This window comes from Dama dama, chromosome 19 (genome assembly GCF_033118175.1).
Source record: "Dama dama isolate Ldn47 chromosome 19, ASM3311817v1, whole genome shotgun sequence".
Lineage (NCBI taxonomy): Eukaryota > Metazoa > Chordata > Mammalia > Artiodactyla > Cervidae > Dama > Dama dama.
The window spans coordinates 37,824,549-37,848,225 of record NC_083699.1 but is presented as its reverse complement, the minus strand read 5'-3'; the positions used below and the strand labels follow the sequence as shown (position 1 = coordinate 37,848,225).

The 23,677-nt window shown below is 39.8% G+C and overlaps 1 protein-coding gene across 4 annotated transcripts in view; it reads left to right on the top strand.

The window, feature by feature from the left end:
• IGF2BP2 (insulin like growth factor 2 mRNA binding protein 2) overlaps positions 1-23,677 on the top strand; it is a 164,128-nt gene that overhangs the window by 123,202 nt on the left and 17,249 nt on the right. For 2 of the 4 annotated variants that reach the window (XR_009696965.1, XM_061166761.1), the window contains exons 4-10: positions 930-981; positions 3,924-3,987; positions 5,984-6,256; positions 8,125-8,259; positions 12,354-12,476; positions 12,835-12,970; positions 15,346-15,474. Coding sequence is in view for 3 of the 4 variants with exons in the window: in XM_061166761.1 (XP_061022744.1) it covers positions 930-981; positions 3,924-3,987; positions 5,984-6,256; positions 8,125-8,259; positions 12,354-12,476; positions 12,835-12,970; positions 15,346-15,474 (912 nt within the window). In the remaining variant the exon portion in view is untranslated. The remainder of the gene's footprint in view (positions 1-929; positions 982-3,923; positions 3,988-5,983; positions 6,257-8,124; positions 8,260-12,353; positions 12,477-12,834; positions 12,971-15,345; positions 15,475-23,677) is intronic. The other 2 variants (XM_061166762.1, XM_061166763.1) reach the window with 2 other exon arrangements.

Below are 23,677 nucleotides of genomic sequence, written 5' to 3'. Positions count from 1 at the left end.
TTCCTGCTCTCTGTCTTCTTTTCCTAATGGAGTAACAGGGCATTTTGTCCCTTTTCTTTAGTTCCCTTTCACGTTTAGGAATTAGAGGTCCCCAGACTTTGCCTTCTTCAGCATCCCAGTGGGAATGACCAGCTCTGCGTTTGTGGTCGGAGTCGTCCCTTCTGTTGTGCTGGATATACACTTTGATCCCTTATGTTCTGTCGCCTCAGGAACCAAGCACCAACAGAAAACTAAACAAAATAAATGCCTTGCTTGTGATTTTTATCCCATGATTTTATAAAAGATTCTTACCTTTCTAAATTATGATTTGGGAGGAAATAAAATAAATGGAAAATCAATAAGAATAGAAGGTTCTCTGTTAGTTTGGGCAAGTGTTTTATTTTTAATTAGTTGTGAATAACAGTTAAAACATTTTCAGAGTTGTAAAACTTCTTACAAGATTGTTACCTTGAAATAAGATAGAATATGAGGCGTAGCCTTTTTGCCTCATTTAAAGGCATACTGCCCCATGTCCCCCAACTCAAACAGAATCAAAATAGACTTAAAGGAAATAGAATGTTTTGGCTAACATTTTTGTTACTTTAAGGGGGAAAAAAACCCACTTTTTATTGCAGAAAATTTTGAGCATATACATCTCTCATTGCTTCATAAAATAAGGAGATCCCTAAAGGAAAACTGATGGAAGAATGGTTAAATCTTTCAGAAGGGAGAAGTGCTTTTTGTACATTAGTCTGCTTCTCATTTTAAAAGCAAATGGGCTCCAACCATCATGAATGTGATTGTTAACAATTACTGAGAAAACTCTGCTGTGCTTCCTCAGTAAACAGACTACTCGGGAGTCAATAAGCAAATGAAAGCCCTGTATATCTATTCACTTCTAGCCGTTTTTATGAAGACCTGAAATTCTGACAGTGAAGCTTCTTTTTCAGGTGTTGGATGGACTTTTGGCTCAGTGTGGGACAGTGGAGAACGTGGAGCAAGGTAATAAGTGCTGAAATTAGCCTGTTGAATTTTGAGAGGAATATTGCCTGTTATTTCTTATAGGTTGGGTCAAATCCAAGGACAAAGAACAAGTTTAAATTCCACTGAAGCAAGCTTCCTAGAGTGTATGTTTGTATATCTGTATGTATGTAAGAAATGTCTGTATCTGTCTATCCACGTCTATTTTTTCAAAGAATGGTTTTCAGACTATTTTTCTTATACTCTGTAATGTACTCAAGCACTGGACAAATTGCTGTCAGAATGGGGGAAGCTTAATTCATTTGGAAGTAACTGTATATTGTGACAACTTTCCTCTTCCTGGTTAAGAACAACATATCCCTGATGTCTTGGACTGTTTCTCAAGGTGTAGGATTCCTACACCATTATCGCCTGGAGCATTTGGGAAAATGCAGTTTCCTGGGGCTCACCATAGATAGCTTTACAAAGTAAGACTCTGTGGGGGAAGAAGTCATGAAACAAACTGTATTTTAAATAGTCACTTTCAAGTGATTTTTGTGTGTATTCATTTGAGAGCCTCTGTCTTGGGAACAGTGTTGTAAATCCCCAGAAAGTGTATATTCTTTTTCCTACCACTTTATTTTTACCTTCTAAAACATTTCCCTTTACAGACAGTGAGTGAAGTCATACATAACTGTTAATATTCACTTAGGAAAAAAAATCACAGAAAATGCATTTTCTCATATGCAGTCTGTCTGCTAGTATAGTTAATATAATAGCTTTTAAAGCAGTAATTATTAGATGCTCTATACTCCATGAATATTAAAAATATTATTATTCAGTTTCATGCTGCTGACTGTCCATCCCCAAGGTGGGAGGTAGGCCCACCTAGGTAAAGGGAAAGAGCCCGGAAAGAAGACATGATTTATAAGGATTCTATTTTCTCAGTTCTTGATATTTCCCTCAAATGGAAGACATTCTAGTAAGAATTGGATGTCGTAGGCAAGATGGCTTTCCAGACATGAACCTGTACAAGTTACTAGCTAAGACCCTGTTATAAACTCAGGACAATGCCATGCAAGGAAGAAATACTCCAGGTCCCTGGGGCCGTCCACAGCTCCAGGAGCACCTGTGCCCTTGAGAGCACCCAGTTTCTAGCTGCCTCATGACTGTAGGGTAGAAGTGTTGGGCTGTTGTTTTGTTCTGTTTCATAGGTAATTCCTGATTCAGCAGGAAAACATTCTGCAGGAGAATTTTAAGAATCTTTATAGAGCTTTCATGTCCAGTGAAATAAAGTATTTGAATAGAGTTCAGTTCCTCCCGGAATCACAGGTCTGATTTCCTGAAGACAGATGTCTTTGAAGAACAAAGAATATAAATACGAATGAATCTGAGACTTTTAATGGGTAGCTTTATTCAGGAGGTTCAAACCCAGCCCCTTCTTCCTTTTTGGGTCTACAGCCTCATCTGTTGCACTCCAAAATGTAACTCTGAGACTTAGTAGCATTCACTGTGTCAGCACTGAGAGAGGCTGGTTGTGGGTGCACATGCCCTATTTTGCACTGAGAGGTGCAGTCCTGTGAGCACCTCTCTGTATTAGAGAGCAACACGAACACTCCGAGGCCGAGGCCAGGACTGGGTTCAGTGTTGGTGACCCATATGTCTCAATGGCAGTTCCTTCCTGAGGAGTATGCATCCGTCCCCATAAGGGCTGCAGCTACTTTGAAGTTATTGGATAACAGTGACTTTAACCTTTTTGGAAACCATATGGAAATTATAAGACAGAAATATCCATGTCCCCACAGATTTGAATATTTGCAGGGAAATGGGGAGGGTGAGTATAGAATTCCTGAAGCTCTAACATAGGTTCAAAATTAAGAATCCTTGCACTAGAGGGTTTTATTATTACTTTGAAAAGCAGCTCTAGTGTGGTTTTCTTGAATTATGCTCTGCTTAATGCTGTTAATTCCAAGTCTCCTAATAGCTTAAATGTCTTAATAGGAAAAATTTTGATTTAGTCATGCTGTTGGTTTTGGGGAAATCAGTATATTTTTGGTCTAAGTTTACTGACTTGGATGGAGAAAGTTTTGTCCTGCCTTTTGAATTCATTCTTAACATCTGACTTTGGAAGAAGATGCATCAGTTATTAATCAAGATAAGCCAACTCACAAGAGTGATACCTTGTTAGCCACTCTTAGAGTTTATATGTTCTCCTCTTCAGCCAAGTGGGTTGGAATTGCCAGTTTTCTTTATTCATTGTACATGGTTACTAGATTTAACTCACACAGTCGAGTTCAGTCACAGCAGAACAAATATTGTAATAGTTCAACCTTATCCATGAATGAACAATTAAAATTAAAATACTTTCTTATTATTTTATACATATATCCAATTATTTAAAAATTATAGCAGATAAAACTGATAGTGGTACAGTAAATTAATACAAACTTCTAGGAGAGTAATTTGAAAATAATCATTAAAAAACATTATGTTCTTTTTACCCAATTATTTTTCTTTTAAATGACACTAAAAATAAGAAATTCAGAAGAATAAAAATCAAGTGGTATTTGCAACAGTGGTGATTTTTATCAACAGTCTTCAGAGTAGCAAATACTGAGAACAACCATTTGTCAACAATTAAGGAATAGTTAGGCAAAAATCATGGCCCATTTGCTTGCTGCAATTTTATGTAGACATTAAAAATGAAAAATCCAAAGAAACTGTGCATATACATATACACATGCAGAAGTGTTGATAAAATAAGTGAAAAATATAGCTTTGAGTTATATATACAGTTGATTACAAATGTGTATATACAATTGATTGTAAATTACTATGAGTGCACATGAATATAGAGATTCAAATAACTCTTGAGTTTGAACAATGAAATTTTTGTGCATTTTTCTCTAAGTCTATTTACACTGAGCCAGAGGGCTACACCTTTGTTTTTTTCTATGACAATGTAGTTTTTGCTTCTTTCCTAGTCAACACAGACACAGAAACTGCCGTTGTCAACGTCACATATGCAACAAGAGAAGAAGCTAAAACGTAAGTGGATTTAGCTTATTTCCCTTTAAATCTGGGCTGGGGAATGCCGGAGGAACTTGTCTTTGGATTCCATTGAATCCTGTGTTTATAAACCTTTTCTGAAAAGATGCAGATCTTTGACACATCAGTAGTAGCAGTGTAGTTGCTGAGTCATGTCCAACTCCATGCGACCTGATGGACTGTAGCCTGCCAGGCTCCTCTGTCCATGGGATTCTCCAGGCAAGAATACTGGAGTGGATTGCCATTCCCTTCTCCAGGGGATCTTCCCAACCCAGGGATTGAACCCAGGTCTCTCACACTGCAGGTGGATTCTTTACCATCTGAGCCACCAGGGAATGCAGATCTTTGACACATCCATAGAGCACCAGGGAATTTACACCAGGGTATCTGTTTGTTGACTGTACAGAGATTTTTATCTTGAAAAATGTTGAGCCTTGGCATCAGAACCAAGGTGGGAGCTGTATATTGAAACAGGAGTAGAGGACACCACGTCTCTGACGCTGTGTCCCCTAGAGTCTGCTTTGACAACCACTGGAAGCCACTTTCATCTAGAGCTTTCTCCATGCACCATGAGGAAGAAGCCCAAGCCTGTTTCTGTCCACACTCATTGGATGAATGCTGAAACTTACTTCCTTTTCCCTCTATGAATATTAAAAGGGGGGGTTCACCTCTGTGACATCAGCCCAAGGGAGCATTGTCATCTTGGAGTGGCTCATCAAAGAGTACCTGGCTTGGACTCTTCTTCCTACTCACATTCACCTCCTGACCCCACCCATGACGACATTGCTTCAGGGATGGTTAATTGTGAGCTTGGCTATTAACACACATGGGATTGAATATTTTAAAAACAACAACAAAAACAAGTTCCTTTTTGTAGAAGGCCCATGAAGTGCCTGTCAGGTCATCACAACTAGAATTATGGTCACACGTGGTCATGCTTTATGGAGGTGGCATAATATTCATATTGGTTATACATGCCAGAATTAGTGTTTTTTTTCAAGGTTTCCACATCCATGAATGCGTATTTAACCCGTTCTCATACCACTAGTTTTCAAAATGTTAATTTTGCATCGAACAAGGCAATGGTCATTTGCTGTTGACTTTTTAAACATTTTTAAAATTTATTTTATATATTCTTTTGGCTGTGCGAGGTCTTCATTGCTGCACAGTTTTTTTTCCTCTGGTTGTGGCAAGTGGGGGCTGCTTTATAGTTGTGGTGTGCCAGCTTCTTTTTGTGGTGGCTTCTCTTGTTGCAGAGCACAGACTCTAGGGCACTCAGGCTTCAGTAGGTGCAGCTCCCAGGCTCTAAATCACAGGTTCAGTAGTTGTAGTGCATGGGCTTAGTTGCACTGCAGCATGTGGATCTTCCCTGATCAGGGCTCAAACCTATGTCTCCTGCATTAGAAGTGTGTGTGTGTGTGTGTGTATATATATATATATATATAAAACAATAGATAATATGTTGCAAAAATGATGGCAAATCAATAGAATGATAACCAGTAAAAATTAAATTTCAGGATATTTAATCACTTAGAAAACTAGAGTATTAACTATTTTTAAGGATTATAGAGTAGTATGTTTGATATTAATCCATTTGTATAAATAATAATATATTTAAGAAAGACATAGGATGGACTAGGATGTTTTTCTCATTTGTGCTTATCTACTGCTGGATTTTCAGTAATAACTATATTACAATTAAAATTCTTGAGTCAATTTTATGCCGATATTTACAGTGTTTTTGATACAGCCTTAAGTGGTTAAAAAAGAAAACAGAACAACACATTGTATAGCAGACCAGACCTATACTTGGTGATTGCTTGTTAACCACCCTCTGTGAAAGAGCAGAGATGGCGTGTGTTTTGCTCACAGCTGCATCCTCAGTGCTGCGAAAGGCATTCTCGTAGGCAATTAGTAAAGGAGAGTGAATGAACCGGTCCACTGACCCTGGCATTGTGGGTCTCTAACAAAGCTCACTTCCCCTGCTGTATTTCAGAGCCATCGAGAAGCTAAGCGGGCATCAGTTTGAGAACTACTCCTTCAAGATTTCCTACATCCCGGATGAAGAGGTGAGCTCCCCTTCGCCCCCTCAGCGAGCCCAGCGTGGGGACCACTCTTCCCGGGAGCAAGGCCATGCCCCTGGGGGCTCTTCTCAGGCCAGACAGATTGATTTCCCGCTGCGGATCCTGGTCCCCACCCAGTTTGTTGGTGCCATCATCGGAAAGGAGGGCTTGACCATAAAGAACATCACTAAGCAGACCCAGTCCCGGTACGTGCCTCCGGGGCTTCCTTTCCTTCCTTCTGAGGGGTCCCCTGAGTGCTGGTGGGTCCCGGCCATTCCCAGGTTGCTATTGCTTGCATCAGCAGTGGGGGGCTATGCTGGATGGGACAGTGGCTTCTTTAAACAGAACTACTAACAGACTAACACAGAACCCAGGGGCCTTCATGAGCTTTCATGCCAATGTCCTAGAGGTCATACCTGAAACACTAATAATTCATAAAAAAGGTACTAATGACCTTACAGTCATGAATTGTTCTCCTAAGCTCTCTGATGCCTATGAACACATCTACATATTTTTAAAACAACAGAGGTATGGGGCTGAACTTTATGGGATCCTAGAACCCACTTACCTTAGCTCTCGCCGCCTCTTCTGAGTCAAGAGCCCAGGGTGATAGTCATTCTTTGAGACCACCTAGGGAGTCTCACAAACAGCTTCATAAAGGCAACGGGTGAGTCACTATTACATTGAGCAAGAAATAAAGTACGTTATTAGCCTTATGTTTAGTTCTCTGTCTGCTTAAGGAGACTGACTCGGTAGTAGGAGTTGTAGTGGATAAAGTAACTTGTGAGGTTGTTGATTCTTGTATGTTCCTAAGACCACAGCATGATAAAATTAACAGAGCACAGCACTTGAAAACAAAGACCCTAGTCCAAGTTTCCCCACTTAGTGGCTGTATAAGCTTAGAAAAAATTTTAAGCTTTCTGAGCATCAACAGCTTCTATAATCTAGGAGTAGTGTGAGAATTAGGACAGTCAGATTGAATGAAATAATTATTGTGAAAGCACTTAAATTACAAAGCACCAAATTACAAGTATTAGTTATTTACATTCCTAATGCATTTTACTCAGGTCATCGAGGGTTTTATAACCTGAAAGACAAAAAACTGTTTTCTTCCAAGTGTCTGAGTTATTTCCAAAAAATGGGCAATTACATGAATCCCAGGGTTTATAATCATAGGAGTGAAGTGATAAGATAGTAGTCAGAGGAAATACTATGTGATGTTCTTTTGTTTTAAAATCAGTCCCCTTTTATCCCTGTAAGTCTGCTTCCCTGAGAAAGTGATTTTTATTTGTATGTCTTTTTGTTCCAAATATTTTTTGAAGTGGCTTTATAAATGTGGCAAGTTTAAATAGAAGCGAAGTTAATTCTCAAAGTGTGTGCCTACTTTTTTAGAAATAGGCCCCAAACTTGGATTTGGGCTTTCTAACAACCAAAGTAAAAAGGGATATAATCAATTATGTGATTCTGAAAGTTAACAAAAACAAATAGAGCCACAACTACCCAAAGAAGTCTGATAAAGTCATCAAGCTTTGGAGCCATTAGTTTTAAGAGACTGGAAGAAGGCAGGCTGCCAGTGGCAAGGAAACCAAAAACTTAGGCAGAGAAAGGGCATGCCTCTGTTTTCTATCCACACTCAGATATATAAAGCTTGCTTGAATTTGGTGTTTAGAGTTGGATTAACATATGGCTTTTAAAAGCTGCAATCAGTTCAGAGACTGGCACTGTGCCAACGTGCAGTATTATCCTGCTCACTTTTAAGATCATTTGAAAGACTACACAAAATACTTCATTTACCAAACTGGCTTCATTTACCACATTGGCTTGGTGCCTTTGTCCAATAGCACTCCTGTAAGAAATATTCCTTTCTAAGTGGAGCTGCAGAGAATTCAGGTTTGGCCGAAGACCTTCTGCACTGCTTGCTGCCTTCTTGGAGAATGGCATTGGTTGCAAACGTGCTAATGACACTTATTGTCTGTCTGTGTCCTTGCTGTACATTGGCCAGTGCAACACTTTCTTGGACTAGGATCCAGTGCCAGATGACGTTGTGCTATGGCTCCTGATTCTTTTCCTGCAGGGTAGACATCCATAGAAAGGAGAACTCTGGGGCCGCAGAGAAGCCCGTCACCATCCATGCCACCCCAGAGGGAACCTCTGAAGCATGCCGCATGATTCTTGAAATCATGCAGAAAGAGGCTGATGAGACCAAACTGTAAGTTTGCATGCAATGCACAGACCACTCAACAGAAAAGATTAGGTTCTCATTCATTTAACCCAGGAAAGTTTTCAAAGAGCTGTAAATCTATTTCTCAGTTAAAGGGAGCAGGGGAAGGATTAATTTTCAGGTATTTGTTCCATAGAGAATACAATGGGAAATATATCTTTTATGTTTACAACATGGCTATTTCTCTACTTGCATTGTTTCTTTTGGTGATCCTAATGCTTCCATCACTCACTGGCAATAATTCTTGATGGGAACATAACCATGTTGTCCAATGCATGTGCTAATGGAAATGTTCTATATTTGCACTGTTCACTATAATAACCACTAGCCAAGTGTTGCTGGTGAGTGCTTGAAATGTGACAAGTGCAGTGGAGGTACTGAATATTTTAACTCGACCCATTCAGATTTAAGTAGTCACATGTATGGCTAGTGGCCATCATATTGGACGGGGCAGATTCAGAAAGTACATTTGCATCAAAAGGGTTTTGCTCCTAAGCCCCTTGGACTCTTAAGCTTGGATTATGTTTCCTTAAATAGTAGAAACTGGTATCTGAGTGGCTATTTTATTCTTTTTTCTTGAATCTCCTCCTGTCCATTTCTTTCACAAAATATTGCTTAGGATTCCTGTTGTACAATTTGAATGACAAATACAGTTCATAGTAACTTGTATAATTTAGTAATACAAATATATTAATTTGTATTATAAACAAATTAATGGTAATAGAATAGATAATAAAAAAGGCTCTATGTAAGTCTGGCAAAATCCACTTATAGGCATATATTGTGGCAGTTTTATAAGGAAACAGTGAGGGATGAATTGAATATAAAACTAATTTATATTCAAACAGTGTCAAATAATGTGTTCCAAAACCAAGGAGATGAGAGTAGTTCTTCAAAGAAAAACATTGCAAAGTCTTAGGCTTCATGAGGAACTCTTAACATTTTACTTATGAATTACTTACTATTTGGGACTTTGGGAGTCCCCCAAATGCTGTGACTTAATTTAAAGAAGACCCTCTCTCATCCAAGTTATTGAGAACTTTATAAATGTTACCCTCCTTGGTCCTTTGAATTAGGTGTCATCATCTTACAATATTTAAAAGAATCAAAAAGACTGCTATATAAATTGGATTTTTGAAGTATTTATGGAGAGCCAAGATAGAGTTTGAATATCTTTGAAATGTGATTTTTTTTTAATGAGGCATTATGCTGAGCACTGTGCTAAGGGCTGAGGCTACAACTTTGAACAAGATCCAGTTCCTTTTTTTTATTTATCCAGTGTGAGACATCTGCTAAACAAACAATTACACCAGTAAGTAATTAAGTACACCTATGATAAGTGCTACAGTGGAAAACAACTGCAGCTAACTGGAGGCCCTAATCAAGGCTTTAGAGAGACAAAGAGAGTTAGGGATTTCAGAGAAGGCCTTCCTGTCTAAGTGACATTTCAGCTGAGCCCTGAGGAAGATGAGTAGGAGGTTGAGGATGGAGGCGAAGAGGGATCCTAAACTTTCCTTTTATTCATTTATGTGCATGTTCGGTCTTGTCTGACTCTTTGCAACCCCATGGCCTATAGCCTGCCAGCCTCCTCCCTGTTCATGGGATTTTTTTCAGTAGGCATACTGGAGTAGGTTGCCATTTCCTCCTCCAGAGGATCTTCCTGACTCAGAGATTGAACCCACTTCTCCTGCATTGCAGCCAGATTCTTTACCACTTAGCCATTCATTTACCAAATATTTATTGAGTACATACTATGTGCCAGGCACTGTTCTGTGTCCCAGTGAACAAAGCTGACAAAAAATCCTGCCCTCTGTAAGTCACATTTTAACGGAGCTTCTTCAAGCATCCCTTTATTTTGAGGCTGCTGTAGTGCATCTATTAGATGTTTTTGGTCTCAAGTAACAGAAAACATAACAAATGGCTTAAGTAATAAGAAACAGTTTTGATGTCACATAATTAGAAGTCCTTACTATGTGAGAATGACTGCAGGGTCAGTTGAATCATAGACTCAAAGGCCCATGACTTTTCTTTCTGTTTTACTTTTTTCAGTGTATCTGATATGCCTTTTCTTTTATCAGTTGAGATGATCATGTAGGTTTTGTCCTTCATTCTGTTAATATAGTATATTAATTTTTGTATGTTGAAACATCTTTTCATTTCAACTTAAAAGACTCCCTTTAGCATTTCTGGTAGAACTGGTCTAGGAGTAATGAACTCCTCGCATCTTTTGTTTATCTGGAAAAGTCTTAATTTTCCTATCATTTTCAAAGACAGTTTTGCTAGATACAGTATTCTTGGTTGATAGTTTTTTCTTTCTGTGCTTTGAGTATGTCATCCCATTCCCTCTGTCCTGCAAATTTCTGCTTAGAAATCCATCTATAATCTTACGGAAACTTTCTTGTATGTTACTAATCACTTTTCTCATGCTGCTTTCAAGATTTTCTCTTTGAGTTTAGACACCTGGGTTATAATGTGTCTCAGTGTGATTCTCTTTTGGTTTATCCCAGGTGGATGTTCTTGGAGCTTCTTAAATCTGTATGTCCATTTTTTTCCTCAGATTTGGAAAGTTTTCTGCCTATTTTCTTCGAATAAGCTCTCTCCCTTGTCTCTTTCTCTGTCCTTCTGTGATTCCAATGACATGTTTCTTGATCGATTTGATAGTGTTCTATAAGCCCATTATCCTGTCTCTACTTTTTTTAAAATTCTTTTTTCTCCCTTCACTTGATGATTTCACATGACTGATATTCAAGTTTTCTGAGTCTGTCTTCTGCCTGATCATATCTGCTTTTGAATTCCTTTAATATTTCAGTTATATTTTTCAGCCCTATTATTTCTGTTAGGTTGTTTTTTAATAGCTTCTTTTTCTTTGTTGATATTCTCACTTTGTTCATGCATCACCTTCCTGATTTCATTTAGTTGTTTGTATTCTCATTTAGGTCATTGAGCATCTCTGTGATCATTATCTTTAAGTCTGTCAAGTAGCTCATAGATCTGCATTTCTTTAGGGTCAGTTTCTGGAGTTTTATTTTGATCCTCTGATTAAACCATGTTTCTATTTCTTTCTATGGCTTATAATTTTTTTGCTGGAATTTGGGCATCAGAAAAAGCAATCACCTCTCAGAATCTTTGCATACTGGCTTTGTTCAGGGGAAGACCTTCACTATTCAGCTTGGCTGGAGGTTTTAGGACTTCTGAAACCATTTCTGATTTCTTTCTCCTCCTGGCTTCTGACTGTGGAGCTGCAGCTCTAACATACTATACACCTCTGTTTTCAGCAGCTTCCAGACTCGGGCACCAGGCTTGGCAGCTCCCTAAGTTAGGAGAGACAGAAACCGATCTCTCAGGCAGCCCCCGGGCAAGCCAGAATGTTGGACTCACTGTCCAGTCCTTTGTTTCTGTCCCAGGGGAGGGGCCTTGGTGTGGAGGATTTCCTCCCAGTTTCCCCTTGCTATGGTGTGTAGGGGAAGGAGCATGAAAGGCATGCCAAATGCCACAAAACTTCTTAGTCCTTTTGCTAGAATCCCTTTTCAGTTTTATAAAATCCTGGGTGGTATAGCTTCTCCCCTGATCTCTAGAGTTCTCAGAGAAAGATTTTAGCCTATCTTTTGTTGTCAACTTGGTGTCTCTGTAGGGATAGGAGGGCCTGTTGTTCCTAGTCTACCATTGGACTGATGTCATTATCCCTTGTGCTTTTTTTACAAGCTTCCTAAAGCCACCCTACAGACCTCTTCTGATACCTCATTGGCCAGTCTCTCTCATGGACCCATTTCCAACCAGTCACAACAAGGGAGTAAAATTAACATGATTTTGGCTTGTGTTAATCAGAATTCATGCACTAGAGTTAGTGAGAAACCTAGCTTCTCCTAAAACCCATGGCCACTTGGTAGCTGAACAAAAACAGCTTCTATTTGTAAGAAATAAGGAGAGTGATAGCTCTTAATCCCATGGACAGAGAAACCTGGCGGGCTATAGTCTAAGGGGTTGCAGAAGAGTTGGACATGACTTAGCTACTAAACAACAGTAGCTCTTAAGTCAACCATTGTGTTCAACTTAAATGTCAAATTGTTGCTTGTCTCTTGTAGAGCTGAAGAGATTCCTCTGAAGATCTTGGCCCACAATGGCTTGGTTGGAAGACTGATTGGAAAAGAAGGCAGAAATTTGAAGAAAATTGAACATGAGACAGGGACCAAGATAACAATCTCATCGTAAGCCACTTGTTCCAATTAACTGTGCCCAGTAATGGAGAATGTGAGCATTTTGATATGTCCAGGTCGTTCATCTGCTTTTCCTTAAAATGGGAATGTAATCGTAAGATAATAATATAATTATCTTCAGCACTGTCAAAACAAATGCATAAGTAGTTCCCAGTCAAACCTTCTCTACTGATATCATCTAAGTCACTGCAAAGATTTGAGATAAGATGGCAGATGTTCTGTGCCACAGTGTGAGGTGAGGGTATCCATCTTCTCCCTGCCTCTTCCACCAAGACTTGAGTGTGACCCTTCTGAGATTTTATTTTTCCTTTTGAAAAAAGGAAATTTTTCTCTTTTTCCTGGTGGCCAGCTTGCAGGATTTGAGCATATACAACCCTGAAAGAACCATCACTGTGAAGGGCACAGTTGAGGCCTGTGCCAGTGCCGAAATAGAGATTATGAAGAAGCTGCGTGAGGCCTTTGAAAATGATATGCTGGCTGTTAATGTAAGTGCTGACTGCTTTCTTCTCCACTGGTTTTCACGTGTGTTGTCAGGCAGGACCCAAGCCTCTCTAAGAATAATTGTCATTCAGAAGGTGAAGAAGGACTTTAGAATAGGAGCACAGAGTTACGCCTTTCTTCTTGGGGGCAAGGGCATTAGAATAAGCAGGAGACGAACTAGTAAAATACGCTAAGTACACGCAACAAAACAGTGTGAAGTCATTAAAATCACAGCTTGGAAGATTTTTAAATCAGAAATTGCTTATGATATATTGTTAATTAAGAAAAGAATATATTAATATAAAAGTATATATAACTAGGGTTTTAATTATATAAAATAATATGATTCAAAATGACTAGAAGGCTACATATAAAAATCAAGACAGCTGTTATGTTAGAAAAGTGAGATTTTTCCCCCCCCTACTTTCCAGTTTTAAAAAAACTTCTGATTTTCATCTCTCACTGATCTGTCCTTTCAGATTGTCCAGTAAATGTTGTCATCCACCTCGACTCTAATAATTCTAGCAGACTGATTTGGGTTTGTCCTTCCTGTTATTACTACCTGGTTCCAACTTTATAATGGGGAGACACCATCCTGAAATTCATTCAGGAATCTTAAAAATATTTGTCCTTTTAATAAAAAGCACAAACTCAGCTCAGAGGAGTAAATTTTTTCATTTTTTTATGATAATGACTTTTTTTAACATATATAAGACAGGAAAGGATACTATGATAAGCTCTCATATGCCCATAATCTAGCTTCAACAGTTATCCGTTCATGGCCTGTTTTGCTTCATTTGAACCTTCATCCACGTCCCCACTCCCACTGGGATGACTTGGAAGAAAATCCCAGACTTTGTAACATTTCACAGAGGACTCAGTGTGGAGAAAGGACTGGGTGGGTGAAACACAGCCCCAGTTCCCTCGTGTAGCACTTGCCATAGGACCTTCTTCCTCAGGTCAGTACTCCCTTCCCACCTCACCCCAAGTCCCACCTTAGCGGACCACATGATAATTACGGGGCATGGTGAGCATGGTGAGGAGAAGATGCAGTGTGACCTTCCCTCCCCCTCCATTTGTGTGTATTTGTCTGTCAAAGTATCGTCCACTGATCTCATTTTCTTCTTTGGGGATCTTGATATCTTATGATAAACTCTTTCTGTGAACACCCGGAAAAGCTGCAGAGGCTCTGGGTGTTCCAAACATCTTCCCCTGAGCATGTGCATCACTTAGGTTCATCCATGTCTGTGCTGAAGTCATGCATTGATAGGTGAATAACAAAATTACTAGATCTCACACATGAATGGGATAAAGGCTAAGATCCTAACTCTCCCGTCCCAGACATTCTAAAAGAAGGCAAGTTACTGGGTGACCCTAGAGCCACAGATGAGCAAAGAGAAAATGTTAGCGATTTGCTCGGTGGTTGGGGAGGCAGTGGTAGGACAGGTGGGTTACAGACCAGGGTGGGAGATACATAATTCCTCTGCCTCTGAAGGGCAGCCTGTGTGAGCACCCCCGTGTTTAAATGTGAAGTTAGCAAGTGAGATGATCATGAAACTGGCAGCTAAATGGTAAACAAGCCAAAGTTGTGGACCATTCCAAACATGGATAAGAGTTTCCATCTTAAGTGATATCTTAATGAGGGGTCTGATCTTTCCCTGGATAGAGTTAGGAAGAACTATTCAGCCAACATGTTTTAATCATATTCATTCAGCAAATATTTATTGAGTACTTACTATGTACCAGGCACTGAGCTCACAGCACTAAACAAGACAGTTTCTGTCCATGAGGAAATTGTTGTCTGAAAGGCAGAGAGGCAACCACACAGGCCATTCAAATACTGCGTGATGCCTGCTGTTTTAGGGGAACATGAGTGTGTTAGGAGAGCCCAGAAAGGGCACCTGAGCTGAGGCCTTTGGGATGAAAGAAGGTTCCTTGAGGAGGGGCCATCTAAGCTCCGGTGAAACCCACATGATGAGTAGGATGTAGCCAGGCGAGGATGGAGACAAGCAACAGTTCGCGCAAAGCAGACAATGTGTGCGGGGGATCCAGAGGAGAGAGAGGCGCAGGACTGGGCAGGGTGGGAGTGAAGGTTAGCAGGAGAGGCTGGCAAGGTGGCCTGGGTCCCCAGGAAGAGCCTCATGGCTGTGTTAAGATGTGCAGACACTCAAAGCAGCAGAGAAGCTTTGAAAGGAGCGCCACGGTCAGGTTGAGGTTTGGAGAGCCCGCCCCGGCCGCAGGGTGAGGAAGAGGTCCACGGGGCCTGGGTGAGCTGAGCAGGAGACACTGATGCCGTCCAGACAAGAGATGGAGGTTGACCCAGGCAAGCTGGGCCTCTCTGGTCTCCGCCCCTCAACTCTTTTTCCATTTTTATTCCCAGCAACAAGCCAGTCTGATCCCGGGGTTGAACCTCAGCGCACTTGGCATCTTTTCAACAGGATTTTCCGTGCTGCCTCCACCAGCAGGGCCCCGAGGAGCTCCCCCCGCTCCCCCCTACCACCCTTTCGCTGTAAGTAGCTCAGCTTTCAGGGCTTTGCTCATGCTCCTCCAGGCAGCGGCATTTCTCTGCTGTGTTGAATCAGAGCCAAAGCTTTCATTTGGAGGCCGTGCTCATAAGGGCTGAATTCAACAGTTCTTAGGACCTCTTCCTAATGGACAGATTAAAACCATCCTCTAAATATGTGCTCTTAAACATAGTATATATCATATCTGGGGAAGAAAGAGACTGCTAGCAAATTCATTAGCTAGAAGCCTGTTCAATGTAAAAAAAGATTTGTTAGCGCAAATAAGAAACTTCATGAGTGTTGTTCACTTACTAAAATATATTTTCGTACCTAGATGACTCATGTATAAAATTCTAACCTGGGTCTACGATTCAAGTGCATTATATTTTATTAATAGTTTTTTAAAAGAAAATAGCACACACAGTGTTTATTCCTAGACACTTAGCACAATGCCTGGCATTTAGTAGATTCTCAGTAAGTATTTATTGTTTGAATCATAATTAATAGCAGAAGAAGAAACGTGAACTTTATGTGTTTTCTACTTGTCCCCATCCACAAGCATCATTCAAGATCAACATGTTACCAAATTAGGGCTCAGGATACTTGACAGCTTTTTTTTTTTTTTTTTTTTTTAATTCATTCCTCATTCTCCACACATACTACTTGTTTTTTAAGAAAATTAATTTTCTCCCAATGTTCATACTGTTTAAATGGGAAGAATCGGGTTGAAGAACATTACCGTAACCACTTCTTTGTTTTGAGAGGTGGTCTCTGGTATAGCAGGCTTCACAGTGCCAGAATTCTGAGTAACTCTTTGGGTTAGCTGTAGAGAGACAGGGTGAAGTCAGTGTGCTGTTTTGCCAACAAAATACGGAAATGAACTGGCACCCACATGTTTAGTCACAGAATATGCACATTCTGTCATCATGTTTAGAAACAGCTTTTCTAAGTCATTTTTAAATCTCTCCATACCATTTCTTTAGAGTTATATACATTTTCTCTTAAACTAAAGGATAGCGCCCAATATTGAGCCATATGTGAGTATCTGTCTGTCTGTCTGTCTTAGTGTCAGAGGGAGCTGGGAATTATGGCAGGAGGGAATTGGCAGCTGTTACAGTCATGTAGGTACTCTAAGGAGGGAGAACAGCTTCGAGAAGTGTGTGTCCCCATCTTTGCTGAGATGTGAGAATGACTGAGCCCAGGACAGTGAACTGGCCTTTAGACACATGTCATTTCTTGAAAGAAAGATTATAGGTACTGCTCCACCAATGATAACTTTAAAAGTCACACTACTCTGTCAACCTAAGTAACATAAATAGTGGGAGAAAAAAAAAGATGTAATACAGTAGAAAATTCTTCTAAAATGATCATCTAAAAGAGAACTCAGCAAATGACAGTCTGAGACCAGATCCAGCCCATCACTTATTTTCGTGTATATGTACAGCTGTGAATGTTTATTAAATGCATTGTCTGTCTGCTTTTCTGCTGTGATGGCAGAGTTGAGTAGATGCAGTAGAGACCCTGAGATATGCAAAGCCTAAAATATTTATTTGGCTCTGTACAGAAAAGTTTGCAGATCCCTGAACTGACAAACAAGAAGAGAACTTTTCATGTGATAGCAGAATATTTTCTAAACTTGAATATAGGTTTTGCTAGTTGGGAAGCTTCCTTTACATCTGAGATTGTTTTACTAAAACAGTAGAATAATGATTTTTACGAAAATAGTTTCTGTTCTCTATAAAACAGATTTTGAAGAAAATATTTTCAAGTTAAAAGCCATTGTAGTTCTGATCTTGAGCCCTTAGATCAAGATTAGCTTCTAATCTGAAGCACGCAGTTGCCCCAACTCTGCAACAGTACAGCTCCAGCAGACCTTTCTCTCTGGCAGCTACAGAAGACGGGACGGCACAGAGGTGGCCATCGCTACCCACCTGGGCAGGGTCTAGACCCTGAATTGGAGGCCTGAGGGCTTCCCAGGTGGACCCAGGCCTCCGGAGAAGGACAGGGTAGGGTGGAGTGGCGGGGAGCCTTCAAATACTTGTAAAATATTACTTCTTTCCTGTCACTTAGACATTCAAATTTCAAGGAATTAGGGTATTTCTTGGTTGCTTTTATACGTCACAAACCTCTAGTGCTTTTGCTCTCAACATCCGAAGGTCAGGAGATCTGTGCACCTCTTTATAGGTGGCTCACACGTGCGTGAATTGGGGGTACCAATGCTGGAAGCTTTTGATGTTACGCATGTATATATGAAAATTACCATTTTTATTATTTTCTGGTTATAAAAGTAATACATGCATAGTATTTAAGAAGCAAATGATACACGTGTAAGTTCTTTCTTAATCTAGAGATAGCTAGTGTTTCTCTGTGTATGGGTGCATATACAGTGTGTGTACATATACATATAATAAAGTATATAGATGACATATACTCCAAATTGTCACTCTGCAGTGGAAATTCTTGCATATATATCATGATTCTTTTATCCAGTTATTTTCTCAGAATAAATTCCTGGAAATAGAATTGCTGAGCCAAAGAATGTATAAGTTTTGTATATAACTATAAAAATAGAAATGTTGATATTTCGATATTTATTAGCATATACATTTTGATACATAAAGAATGTACTACTCTTCCTTCTTATCTGATCTGTGACACAGAGGCTTTTTTTTCCTTCTGTACTCTCACTACCAGTGTCATTATTCCTTGCAATCTGGTGATTTCTTAATCATTTTTTTTATTTGTTTATTTTTGGCTGTGCTGGGTCTTCGTTGCTGTATGCGCTTCTCATCGTGGTGGCTTCTTTTGTTGCAGAGCAGTCCCTGGGGCACACGGGCTTCAGTACTTGCAGCACATGGGCTCAGTAGTTGAAGCTTCCAGGCTCCAGAGCTCAGGGTCAATAGCTGTGGTGCATGGGCCTAGTTGCTCCATGACGTGTGGGATCTTCTGGATCAGGGGTTAAACCCGTGTCTCCTGCTTTGGGAGGCAGATTCTTTACCACTGAGCCACCAAGGAAGCCCTGCAATCTCACCCTTTAAAAGATACTATTAGAGTATCTTTTACTCCTAATAAGCACTTTGGGGCTTATTGGACATTTTTCTCCGCCTCTAATTAATTGTCTTTTTGTATCCATTGCCTATCAATCTATAGAGAGGCAGTATAGATTCTGGAGTCAGTCAACCTGTGTTTGAATCTCTGCACTATATCACTTGTTATTTTTAACAAACGTGGGCAAGTGACTTAGCCTCTTTGCATTTCTATGTCCTTCTCTGTTTCATGGAATTGTTGTGAGGGTAATTAAATAAGTAAAAATCTGTACACAGTAATTGCTATATAAATCTTAGCTGCTATTGTCATTTTCCCCATCTTTTTCTTAATGATTTGTAACAGCTAATTACATATTAAGGCTGTTAACCATTTGTCATGTTGTAAATATCTTCCACCAGCTTTTCATTTCTCTTTGCTTTATTTGTGGTGTCTTGTGCCATAGTAATTTAAAATAGGTTTTTTTTTGAACAAGTGAACTACTATATGAAGTAAATAGTAAATGTTTCCCTTTAGCCTTTCTTCTCTTACCCAAATTTTACCCAACTACCACTCCCCAGAAGTATAATATTTTTATGTTTAAAAATGTTTTATGAGCATATATATAATCATTTTATTCAAAAACAAATGGAATCGTGCCACATATAGTGAATTACTGTTGTTTTATTTTTCACTTATTTTGAGCATTTTTCCATATCTAGAGTTAATTCTCTTTAATGGCTTTTTAATTCCATTGTGTGAAATTACTATAATTTTTCTACTGAGCATGCTGTTTTTTGACATTTGGGTTTTCTCTAGGCTTTCTCTGCTACCAGTAGTGTCAAAGTGAATGTCCTTAAACATACGAGTGTGAGCAGATCAAGAAGTAAATTCTAAGACTGCAGTTATTACATCAAAAGGGAATGTGTTTTTAATTTTCACGTTTCCTTCAACAGAATTAATGAAGAAATTTTAAGAATTAAGATAGATCAGTGTTGTTTTCCGTTATGGACTTCTGGCCTTTGATGTTGTGCTAAGAAAAAGCTGCCTGCTATCTAAGAGTATAAAATATCCTCCCAGGTTTTCTTACAGTCATTTTTAGTTGTTGGTTTGGGGGGATTGTTGCTTATAATTCATAGGCAGTTTATCTTAACTTGTACATTGAGCTAGGGATTCAATGTTATTTTTTTCCCAAGGCATCACTCAGTTTGAAATGTCAGTTTTGTTGTATGCCAGATTCCCACTGAATCTTATTTCCTGGGCTCTATTCTGTTCCATTCATCTTTTTGTCTACACCACAGTTACTGTAGTTTTATACTATCTTTGACAGTGTCAACACCAGGGTTATTTTTTTCCTCAAAAGATTGAATTGAAAGGATAGTCAACTTATACTATACTTGGGAAATTGGAGAATATATAGTAATTTTCTGTCCTTTGAAGATTTAATGCAATCCATCCATAAAACTTCTGGGCCTAGCACTTTTGTTTGGAGAAAATCATTTATAATCTTTTCAGTTTCTTATAAGTTTCTGACTTGGTTTTGTTGATTTATATTCTCCTATAAAAGTATTCATCTCTCTCTTCATACTTAGTAATACAAAGTTGTACAAAGCAATCTATTGCCTTGTAAAGCTTCAAACTTATGAATATCTTTTTTCACTCCTAACATCATATACTCTGTTTTCTCTTTCCTTAATCAAATTTATTAGGGAGTTTTCTTTTAATTTTTTAGTAGTTAAGAGTTTCTTTTTTATTATCTTACAGTAGTTTCCTATACTTTCCTCTCAAAGAATGTTATTGGAACAGTTCTGGTTTTTGTGGTCTTGCTCATGCATGATCAAATTTTGGAAACCATGGATCTTGGAAAGATACACCTTCTCTAATGGACTAAAAGTTGTGTTTATGGCTGTAAAGTCAAGCTTTTAATTGATGACTTGTATCCTCTATATAATTATTTTTTATCTCTATGACTTATTACATTTTGAGAGCAGTTTACTGTTCCCACTATGATTATGACTTTTTAAAATTCTTTATTTCTAATAGATATTTGTTTAATGTATTTTTATAATTATATTACTCTAGAAATAATCTGGAACTTTAGTCCAAATTATTAAATTTTCTTTCTTAGTCAGTACACAATCTCGTAATTCAGAGTTATTTAGAATTAGCTAAATTTTACTGGTCTCTGCTCACTGTAGATGGTTTCTTGTGTTCCATATCTTCTCATTTCTTGAGTTATTTGTTTTTGTTTCTTTTTCTGGAGTACTTCCTTAAATAACTTTTTTTCAGGAATAGCACATAAATAGTATAATTTCTAAGCCTTTGTATATCTGAAAATGCCTTTTTTTCCCTTCACACATGAATGAAAGTTCAACTGCACAGTCAGAGATTCTAAGGTCATAGTTCCTTTAGAACTCTTAAAGCAATACTTGTAGCATTTTGCTTTTCAGATAAGTTGCTACCAGCCAGATCCTCTTTCTTTAGTAAGAAACTTTTTTTTTCATTTGCCTGTAGTTTTTGCTTTTTGTAGCATTTTACCTTCACCCTGGGAAATCAGAAATGTGAGTCAGCCCTTCAGTCTGTGTTCAGGTTTTTCATTGGTTCAGGAAACCTTCTGGATCTGCTTTTTCCTTCTGGGGTTTACACTTTCTGGAGAGAGAATAATCCTCTCACTCTACTTGTCCTGTCTTTCTGAGTCCCTCCTTCTGTTTTGTGCCAGTTAACCTTTTTGTGCACTGCCTGCCTTTCCAGGAGTGTCCATGCTGCTATTTACATGGCTTCTGTTGAGTTTTTACTCTACTAGTTTTTAATTTCTAAAATCGATTTAGTTCTCTGATTGGCTTTCCTCATAGCAGTGTACTCACATATTAAAGCACTGCCCTCTTGAATCTCACTGAGAAATCAGACTTTTTTAAAAAGTTCTCCCTCTTTGCTGAATTAATTTACCAAGGTCATGTGCCTTGCTTAGCTTTGCTTCCCTCTTTCATGCTGCTGCTTCTCTGTATGTGTCCAGTGAGTTTTAATTGTCCATTCATGTACTTAAACTCAGCAAAAGGCATATTAGAATTCTTTGGGAAGCATTATCATAACTTATACCGTGGGTCCCACCTATAAACCAGTGAATTTGGAATGTTCCATATGAGGGCAGCATTGGGTTAAGATCTAGAGACACAGAGTCAGATAGAGATCTATGCTCGAATCTTGGCTCCCCTTCTTTCTAGCTGACCCAGTTCTGGTCCCCGTCAGCTCCTGAGGTGGTCCTCTGAGAGCACACAGGGCCGGTGGGCAGGGCCTGGAAGGAGGCACTGGACGCCGGGGTAGCATGTGTACCTTCTGAACCTGGAGCGGCTCTACCCATGACTCTGGCCCCTCTGCCCAAGTCCATTCCCTTACCCCACGTCCATGTCCCTGGTTCCAGGGAGGAGCGCCTGCCATCTTTGTAACAGCACTCTATCATCACACTAAAGCTATTTATATATCTGAAAATACTTTGTATGCCTGACCCTTGCCTCTTTACGACCCTTCCATGCCCCTCTCTCTTCCTGCTCCATGATTTCTTTATGATTCAGAATATCACCTAAATGATGCATGAACTGGTCGTACCCAACAGCTTGGAACTCAGGACCCTGTAGTTCTTCTAGGAAAGGCAGGCCCAGCTTTAATTCCATTCTAAATGTTCATGAGTGTGTCTGATATATTTTTGTTGTTGGTCAGTCACTAAGTCATGTCCAGCTCTTTGCGACCCCATGAACTGCAGCACCCCAAGCTTCCCTGTCCTTCACTCTCCCTTGGAATTTGCTCAAACTCGTGTCCATTGAGTCAGTGATGCCATCCAACCATCTCATCCTCTGCCACCCCCTTCTCCTTTTGTCTTCAGTCTTTCCCAGCATCAGGGTCTTTTCTTTTCTAATGAGTCACGTCTTCACATTGGGTGGCCAGAGTTTGATATCTACCCCCCTACTACCCCAGCATGGTCAAGCATAGAAGATGACATAGAAGATGACACTAATTTCCCTCAAACCAAGAATTTGAAATGAACCAGTGGATAATAGTGACACCCCCAGCCTTGTGGCCTCTCTTTTTGGGGGTCACATCTTTCAGGAGCACCTTCAGCATGATCTCTTCCCCCCCATATCTGAAATTCTAATTCTTTTGAAACATCAAAAGTAAAATAGCTTCTTCCTCATGAAATAGCTGCTGCTGCTGCTAAGTCACTTCAGTCGTGTCCGACTCTGTGCGACCCCATAGACGGCAAGCAGCCCACCAGGCTCCTCTGTCCCTGGGATTTTCTAGGCAAGAACACTGGAGTGGGTTGCCATTTCCTTCTCCAATGCATGAAAGTGAAAAGTGAAAGTGAAGTTGCTCAGCTGTGTCCGACTCTTAGCGACCCCATGGACTGCAGCCTACCAGGGTCCTCCCATGGGATTTTCCAGGCAAGAGTACTGGAGTGGGTTGCCATTGCCTTCTTAAATGAAATAGCTGAGGACCTTCAAACTGAGACAGTAAGCTCAGCTGCCATTTTAGAGTTAGGGTTCCATACCACCTGTCCCACTCTGAGGCCCCAGTTTGTCAGATGGCTACACTCTGCTTTCCCATTAAAGAGAACATTTATTCAACAGGTTACTTTTTGATCATTAAGCCTAAGCACCTCTTCCTTTGAGGTTGTGGCCTCCCCTGTAAGCATGGGGGTGGAGAGAATGGGAAGTGTGATAAATGAGTATTCATTTACCTAATAGTTAAGGCCATACGGTGCCCAGTGATGGATTCTCCATGTCTGTGAACTCATCTAGTGCCATGTAGTGTATTTCAGGGGCATCCCTTGTACATAGGGTCAAACCCACATCCAAACCAAGGCCCACCTCTGCGTGACCTCACACTGCCTGCCTCTCCATCATATCTCATTCTGTCTCGGTTATTTTTGCCATACTGGCCTCTCCTGTTTTCCAAACAGGCCAAGCCCCTTCCTAGCTCTGTATCTCAAGGACCTCTGTTTAGAATGTTTCTTACCTAGTGCCTTACATGGGGCTCCATGTCCTCCGTGGGTCCCCACTCATAAGTCACCTCCTCCAAGAGTCTTACCAGACCCCCTCTCCAGTGGGCTGGTGAAATCACCAGCCCACTGCTCATCTCAGCAGCTACCCCTCCTCATGTCCTCCTGTTCATTTCTTTCATACACTGTCTGCC